This window comes from Thalassophryne amazonica, chromosome 12 (assembly GCF_902500255.1).
Source record: "Thalassophryne amazonica chromosome 12, fThaAma1.1, whole genome shotgun sequence".
NCBI lineage: Eukaryota > Metazoa > Chordata > Actinopteri > Batrachoidiformes > Batrachoididae > Thalassophryne > Thalassophryne amazonica.
Genome location: NC_047114.1, coordinates 78,942,286 through 78,951,199, shown reverse-complemented (window position 1 = coordinate 78,951,199; position 8,914 = coordinate 78,942,286). Strand labels below are relative to the sequence as shown.

Genomic DNA, 8,914 nt, shown 5'->3' with positions numbered 1-8,914 from the left:
AGCCACACCCACTCAACTCTGCTCGCCAGTTGTTACAAAACAGGTACAAGTATTAAAAATCCATGTGATAACTTTTGTGTGGCTCGGTTCAGGCATTGTTCATGCCACACTTTGTAAAGATTGGTTAAAAACTGTAAGGAGAGTAGCAGTAGCAACTAGTGTGCCTAGATAAAGAGAGTGGTGCCATCTTTGACTAAAAACAGCGTTCACCGTTGATCTGTCTGCATGTAAATCCAGCTATTTTATTAATTTATTTGCTGAAAATGCCGGGTTGTTGTGCATTTGGAGGCACAAATAGACACAACAAGGGCTCCAAGATGTACAGATTGCCTTCAGAGCCGAACAGAAGAAAAATTTGGGAAAATAAAGTCAGCACTGTGGGAAGTGACTTCATCATCAAAGCTTTTTATTGTTCAGTCCCATGTACAGCAAAACTCACCTAAACCGTCATCGTATAAACCAGATATTCGCAGTCACCGGACAAATAAAGTCCCTAAGTTTTTGTATTGTTTTCCATGTAATAAACATCATATATAACGGATTTTGTACAACATATTTTTCGCTCACATCGGATAAAATGTCCCATCCGATTGCAATGTATTTCCATGACAAACCCCTGGGACCGGAGTCATTTCCGTGATTAATAGCCCGACCGTGCTCAGACTATGAGCCGCAGCCTGCAGGCTGACGTGCACGTCAGGCTGCAGGCTGTGCAGTGAAAGCACATTGCTGCTTTCACTGCTTCTGCAGTGGGCACGCTGTTTACATTTTCATAATGGATCAAATACATTCGGCAGAAAAAAAAAATTCCGTTTATTTTTTTCAAACCGCGTTCAAATTGGGACCTGAAGCCTGACATGCACCTGCCAAATCAAACACAAAAGGCTGTGATTTAACACTTTTCTGCTTTTACTCTTTTGTCTGCCATCATATTTTAATATTTTTTACAGTGCATACACTGATAAATGGATCAGAATAGTCAGCACATTTACAGCACGAGGTCCGTAAAAAAGGAAAATGTACAGCTTACCTTTGATTTGGAGGCGATGATTATAGAAAGAAAAGCTTGTTGAGGGTCATATTAGTCCAGAACAAAGCATAATCCAGAGACAGAGAACTTTAAAACTATCACACACGTCATTGAATGATACAGAATTACAGCTGTGCAGCTGCATAAATCAGGCTTTAAATTAATTAAATAAATCATCATATTGTAAATATATCAAATATCAAATTGTAAATGTATGTAAATTTCATAGCTTAACTATTTTTGTATTTATTTTGATAGCACCTGTACCTGGATGTGTTGCTCTATGTGGTTAAATGATTTGAAAAAATGTAGAAAACATTGGCTGAATCTCAATTCTACCCCTCGGCCCTTCCCCCTTCCCCTCCGTTTTGCACGGGCACGAAAGACAGAGGGGTGTCTCAATTCTCTTTTTGGAGCAAGACGGAGGGCTACAAACCCCTTCAAACAGAGTGAATCTTGATGCACACTCCGTTTAGAGGGGTAGGAGGAGCTTAGCACTGTCCCCAAAGAAACAAACATGGCACCGAAAGAGCCGCACAATTGTAAGCGGCTTTCATTACAAATTACGCTGTTTAGAAAGTTATAACTTGCCAAAAAACTTTACAGGCAGTTGCCTATGACAGCAGTGTGTATGCTGCTGAATGCATGTTGCATATATTGCCGTTCTGAAGAATATCATAACTTCGCTCGTGTGCTGAGGCGTTATAATGCATATACACACGAACACTATGATAAGACACTTTTATATCTCACAATGGAGAAAATCATGATAAAGTATAAGCACGTTAATTTGTATGTTCATAAATCTTTGGATAATAGCGACCCCTGCTGTTGGATTTCAAGGTCTGTAACATTTGTGTATTTTGTAAACAAACAGGGAGCCCTGAACACACTCGTCTCCTAATAAGCTTTCGGACAGAAAATGAGGAGTATCATCAATAGGAATAAGTTGGAAAATATATACACACACATGTATATGTGTAACACATAACCTGACGTCCTAATAGACTGCTATTATTTATCAAGGGAATTTCTAAAGGAAATAGAAATGTGAAAAAGAAATATAAGGTTAACAGAACTAGATGCAGCCCATAACATACATACAGGTGCTGATCATATAATTAGAATATCATGAAAAAGTTGATTTATTTCAGTAATTCCATTCAAAAAGTGAAACTTGTATAATGTATACATTTATTCCACACAGACTGATATATTTCAAGTGTTTATTCATTTTAATTATTAACTAATCAATTACTAATTAATCAATTAACAATATTAATTATCACTATTATTAATGATGAATTATTATTAGTCTTACCATTAAATAATTAATCATTAATTAATCTGTAACAGTATTAATTATTATTATTATTATTATTATTATAAATTACTAATTTATTAAATTAATTATTATACCACAAAATTCTCCAACATGATTGTGATGCGTCAAAGAAATCTGTGACTTCTTCTATTTCTTTGCATTTACGCAGAAAGGCAAAAAACAAAACAAAAAGAGCAAACAGGCGACTGCAACAAGTTGCTCTTTGGTTGCCATGTTGACAAAGTTTGACATGGGCAGGTTTTTTTCCCCGTAAGGCGGAGGGGTGTCTCAATTCATAGGGCTAAAGGCATACCCCTTCTTCGCCTTATCCCTTGTTTTATAGGGGTAGGTGTAGGGGTAGGGCCAAGGGGAAGGGGTACAAAAGAGAATTGAGATTGGGCCATTAAAGGTTCATTCACTAGTTCAGCGCAGTTGGAACCAAAATGGCATCACTTTCTGAGCTGACACCACTCTCTCTATCTAGGCACACTAGTAGCACCCCCCTCCCCCCCAAAAAGCCCATTTTTTCAAATAATTAAAAATGGCAGAAAATATCCCAGGCAAAAATGGGTGTGGCCAGTGTTGTTAAATGCCGATCATGCAAAGGAAACCAGAGATCAAAGAGTTTTGATTGTGTCTCATGGTTCAGGAATTATGAGGCAAAATGTAAATGCGGTTATTGCATTACCACCATGTAGTGTACTAGTGTACTTTTGCTGTTTTTCTAGTTGCTACAATGTGGAAACAATTGTATGTATGACGTATGAGTTAGCATGGCCATGTGAGTGAATAGGTGTGTATGTGTATATTGGCAAAATGTATCTGTATGTATGTGCACGGATATGTGTGTGTGTGTGTGTATATATATATATATATATATATATATATATATATATACATACATATATATACACGCACGTGTACGTGTGTGTGCATATATGTGTGCCTGTGTGTGTGTGTTTTGTGTGTGTGCATGTGTAGACATGTATAAGTAAGGTGTGTATTTTAATTTTACTATCCCTTTGCCGTACGTGGTTTTAATTGTATATTAGACTATGGGTAAGGTGCAAAATATGTTGTTGAATTTTCCATAGGCATCCAAGTATTGTACTGTTCATTACTGTATTTAATGATTTCTTATGACAGAAATGTCTGTAGAGCACCTGAAGTCCAGGAAGAATTTCCCCTCGGGGACAATAAAGTGTATCGTATCATATCGTACAATCTCACACGTTTCATTGGTGTCACATTTACTGTTTCACAGCAAAAATTTCTTCCATTGAAGAGTAACAATAATTCAAAATTGCTGCAAACCTACAAGACGGACGTAGGCGGGGCCTGCATAGATAGACGCAGCTGAGTAGCAGGAAGACGAGAAAAAGAACCATGATTTTACAATGTATAGTTCAGAAGTTATTGCCAAACAAAAATATTGTGGTGGCTTTAGCACCGCCGTCAGTTGGAGTCGGGTATCAGTTTTTGCAGAGGTCGACAGTGATCACTTACCCCAAGTTTCATTTCAAGAGAGTTTTTATGAATTAAGCTACAACCACTAAAAATTGTCAGCCATTTTCTGCAAAATTGATTTGATCTGACTGATTTGATTTGATTTGTTTGTGTGCTTTGGTTCAAACATTACATGTGCCAAATTTTATGAAGAATGGTGCAACACAGGGCCCTGCATTTTAAACTACATTGATGAGTTTTACATGTTTATGCATGCATTTCTCCTTGTGTGTCTGTGTATCTCAGGTACTTCTGAACTTCCAGCAGCTAAAAATGAATGGTTTGACTAAAAGGATAAAACAGTCGTACGTAAGGGTGATACTTGAGGTGGTTGAAAGTTATCACCTCTTCCGTCTCAGCCTGATTTCTTTTCAGTGTGTTCGTGTCAAAAGGTTCGAGACTTCAACTAATTTTTCACTTCAGCGAGCACGATAGGAAAGTGCACACCGCCAAGCTCTCGGAGAAAGCGCTGGGGATAAAGTTTTAATTGCCCATCATGTCAGGACGTCCTTGCATCAAAATCACCTGCCTGTCACACTTTGACTTGCTTCCTTTCATTTTGTCAACTTGTCTGTGCTCTTTGTTCATGCAGCTGCTTCACTGCTTGCTTCTGTGTTCTCGTGAACTAATCTGCCCATCTGTGTGTCCATGTCTCCTGCCTAAAACCTCTGTTGGGAATCCAGAAAGATCTGAGGAGTTAAAACAATGATTCAGAAATTAAAGAGATGTGAAATTTCAGTCATGAAAATACAGAGCAGGCAGCTCAGTCTTAGGGTGTACTCATACTATTCACACTGAACCAAGCATGAGCGCATTACATCCCCAAATACCAGTTTGTTAGACTAGTGTGAGTGCTCTGGGCTGTGGCTGGAACATGCCTGGCCAGACTTGCAGATGTGGTCTGGGGAGCTGTCCAGCTGGACTCAGCTGCTACTACATGTAGTGTGATTACAAACGCGACTGTTCAACTGTACAATTACTACTAGCATCATTATTACTACTTGAACAATACATTTTGGTTAAAAATGGGTCTAGTTTCTCACCTTAGTGATAAGTGTGATTAATAGTCAGACAACCAAGTTGCAAAGTAATCTCACCTTTTACCACTTTTTCTGCTTATCATGTGCGCAGTATGAATGATTGATAAATTCCTTACTGCATAATTTATTCGGATGAGACTTGCGTTATATGTGGAGGTGGGGCGAATGTACTATGACCAGAGATCCTCAGCATTTGAATTTGCATGTTGCAAGTTTGAACAGGCAAAAGTCGCTTTTAGTTCTTTTGCCTAATCCATTTCATGTGTTATTTATAGGCGGTTTAAAATGTGATTCAAATCACATTTTTTGTAAATCCGATCCAAATGTTTAGCTCGAATTCCAATTGTTTTTGTTGCATCTGTGAAATTTCACACTATGTAAAGCTCCCCCTGTGAGCTATAAATTCACCTCCAAAAAAGAACACTTAGATCGGATTTCGTGTCTGTAATGCCCCATGCCTGAAACACACTGCATGTCATGTCGAACATATTTTATAATATATAAACGTAAAGGTATGAATACATATAACGAGAGAAGCCAGAGAGAAGAAATGGTTTGAGAGAGGGGTCAAGGGGGCATTCTTTGTGAAACGTTTGAAACCTAGCCTTAACCGGGGAGGGGGTCTGAGACACGCTTTATCCCCTGTTTACAATGGGGTACTCAGATCAAAGGAGTTTCAGTCTTTTGTTTATGGTAATGAGTCATTCACGTCATCAGCAGAGTCGTCAAGGGAGCCATCAGGAGAGGGACAGCTGCCCTGTCATTAGGAGGGTGTTAACTAGAGCACAATAGGTGCTAATTAGAGCTATTGTTTAGTCACCAGCCTATAGCAGTCTGCCTCTTGGTAGGAGGGGTCTGGTTAGGTTTAAAACTCCAGCTTTTGTGACTTCTTGATTATTCTTCTCTACAAGAGTCAAGACAGAAGTCAGACCACCAGAGCAAGAATTTTAGCTGAGGAAGCTTCTGCGATTTGAAGCGAAACGTCCTCGCGTCAAGCAACCCAGTCCAGTCGAAGATTCAAGCTTCTCTACTATGGAAACCACCTGGACAACTAAGAGCCTACACAGAAACATATAACGACACCAGCTTTGATTATAATCCATATCCCGTCTCCAGCCTCGTCTTATTCCGTCTAACCTCAAGATGCTCTTCCAAACAGATGAATGTGAAAATTAAATTTCAATCAGAATAAAAAAAGACTAAAAGGTTTCACTTAGAAACAGCTTGCTAATGAGTCTAAGGGTGTTTGATGGAGGGATTTTCACAGCGGTCGTTATTATCTATGCCTGAGGTCAAGTAGACTTCCCAGCTGTACTATTTAAAAACTTGGCAATTCTTGGGTGAGTTCAAACTAAGTGAGTACAATATGATTATTGAGACAAATATGATCGTCTGTTCCTCTGGTGATGACCCATGGTCACAGACATACAGTCATGAAATGACATGAATGAGAAGCAGTGGGCTCTGATCATGTCCACATCTAAATGGTCAGGTTCGCCCAGTTGGCCGCGCGTGTTCTGCCCGACACACATGTTTTGTGGATGGTGTGCCACAGCACAGACACTGCGTTTAGAGTAGACAATTCTCAAAAATTGTGTGACCGTGCAAGAAGAAGCCTAATGGGGAACACACCAAGATGCCCAGCACAACTGAAAAAAAAAAAAAAAATTAGGATAAACTATATCGTTGCAGTCATGGTGAAGGCTGAGGAACTGGCTGTGCTCCTCCTTACCCTCAATAACAGCTTTACATTCAAGATAAGAAAGATTCTGAGATGTGCAGGGAGAAATATGTGTTTTGTGTTTATGTGTGTGAGAGTAAGACACTGGAACACAGCCATATCAAGAACAGAACATAACAGGGCAGGCGGAACCAAAGGTCTGCTCCACAGGGGGACTGATTAGGCTGTTGCGCAAGGCCCTCAGGGAAGGAAGAGGCCATAGAGAAGAGCTCATTACCCAGAATGTAGAAGAAGAACTCTCACCCAAAGCAGCGCGGAACTCTCACACGTGCGCTTACATTCATCAGCACAAGATCGCTTTGAAAAACCAAGCACGACAAGTGCAGTGAAACAAAAAACTGGTTTTGGTTTACTCTGCAGATGACAAGAAAAAGTAAATTCACATCATGTTTCTCAAGCATGTGAAAGGAATACAATTCTTGACAATGACAACAGCTGTGCAATTACTCAACAAATGCATAATATTTTTACAGCAAGGTGAGGAGCTCAGATTCAGCGTTGCCAGATTGGTCCGTTTCCTGTCCAAGGTGAGCAAAATTTGGACTGTTGTGGGATGTTATTTTAGCACATGAATTGTTAGGCTAGAACCAAACAAAACCAAAGAATGTATGGGGATCTTCTCCACTCAAAGAACATCTTCCTCAAACTGTAAACCTGCTGGTGGACCTACCTGGTTGATGATGTAGATGCCGTAGTCAATCTTCTGCCGTCTGAGGATGGGGTGGAGGTAATGGAGCCAGTACTTTAAATGGTTTTCTCTGTGACGGAATGGGATGATGATAGCCACCTACAAAAAGAAAGAAAAAAACTAATAATAATAATAATAATAATCATGGCTGCCAATGCGCATTTATCACATAATGTAATAAAAAGTAAAAATAAAAAAAAAATCCACAGAAATCACTATTATTTTCTACTGGCAAATTATTCATTGAATGACGGGTGTAGGAACAGGGGGATGGATGAAAGTAGGGTGGGAGGAAGGAGAACGTTTTATGGTCAAGTACACAGTTTAAGACAATATGTCAGGACATGTACAAACCCAAAACACTAATGGAGGGTGCTGGAGGACACCAGCCTGAAATATTTAAATTTTCCATGCTGTCATATGTGTTATGGTGCATTTTAAGTTCCAAATACTGAACTTGGACCTGTCCTAAATCTGAGTTCTTAGGTTCAGAACATGCACCATAGATTCTCAATATACAGCCCCCTACAGGCGTGGACTATCAACAGTATACAGTCACAGTCAGTATAAATTGATGGATTTAGACTATACCAGCTAACCAGTTAAGCAGGCTTCAACATCATCAGCATTCTAAAACATTGCAGCTGCATTTAAACTTGTAAAGTTGAGTTCAACAAGTTGAGTTCAACATCCAAAACTTGTAAGAGCTCTTTATGTTAAAGATAGGTAGCAAGTGGACATAACTAAATGCAGTTGCATGTTTTAGAGTGAGCCTGCACCAACAAATCATATTGAAAATATGAAGACTCAAAAATATAAATGCAAAAGAAATGACCCACTGCAAAGGTCACATAAATCAGCAATGGGAAGGAAAAAAGCCAGCTGAATTAATTTCAGTTTTTGTTTTCATTTTGTGCAGTTTGATTTTTATGTGGAAAATTCAGTAAGGTATATCTTATATATTATATTCCAATTCTAAGGTGGAACTATGCTAGTAACTAAGGTATATCTAAATTCCTTTTTAGATAAGAGTAGAGTAGAGCCACTTAGGTGCTTGGTGTTGAGAACCAGGGGTGGTAGGTTGAAAAGCTTTTTATCCCACAGGAACTCTCCCTACCCACTCAAGCGGCTCAAGAGAAAAGTATATATAACAATAAATAATAAGACATAAGAAAGATAAGACATCATATATATAACTATATTTAAATATTAAGGGTAATTAACAACATATACAATAAATATGGTACTATATAATATATAGGAGTAGGTATTAAAACCTAAATATTAATACAGGAGAAGATTTGGTCATGGTATTTTATTATAGAAACAGAAGCTATGATATTGTTTTTCAAAGATTGAAGTCTTTGATAAAATGTTTTGAAATTTTTTTTCTATTTCTTTCAGTTTGATCAGTAAATGTTCCTAAAATGCATCTGTACAAGGTGAAATAAGTTGTAATAATACCATTCAGAGTACAGTCATAGCTGCCATGCAGTTTCCATACTAGTGCTTTACCACTTCAAAAGCATTTATATTGATATTTTTAGAAAAAATAGTATACAGTGATATACACCACTTATTTGTG

The 8,914-nt window shown here is 38.4% G+C and overlaps 1 protein-coding gene across 1 annotated transcript in view; it reads right to left on the bottom strand.

The window, feature by feature from the left end:
• The window catches only part of b4galt2 (UDP-Gal:betaGlcNAc beta 1,4- galactosyltransferase, polypeptide 2), a 410,711-nt gene that overhangs the window by 208,228 nt on the left and 193,569 nt on the right, over positions 1-8,914 (bottom strand). Inside the window, exon 4 of the mRNA XM_034182936.1 lies at positions 7,312-7,428. Coding sequence (XP_034038827.1) covers positions 7,312-7,428 — 117 coding nt within the window. The remainder of the gene's footprint in view (positions 1-7,311; positions 7,429-8,914) is intronic.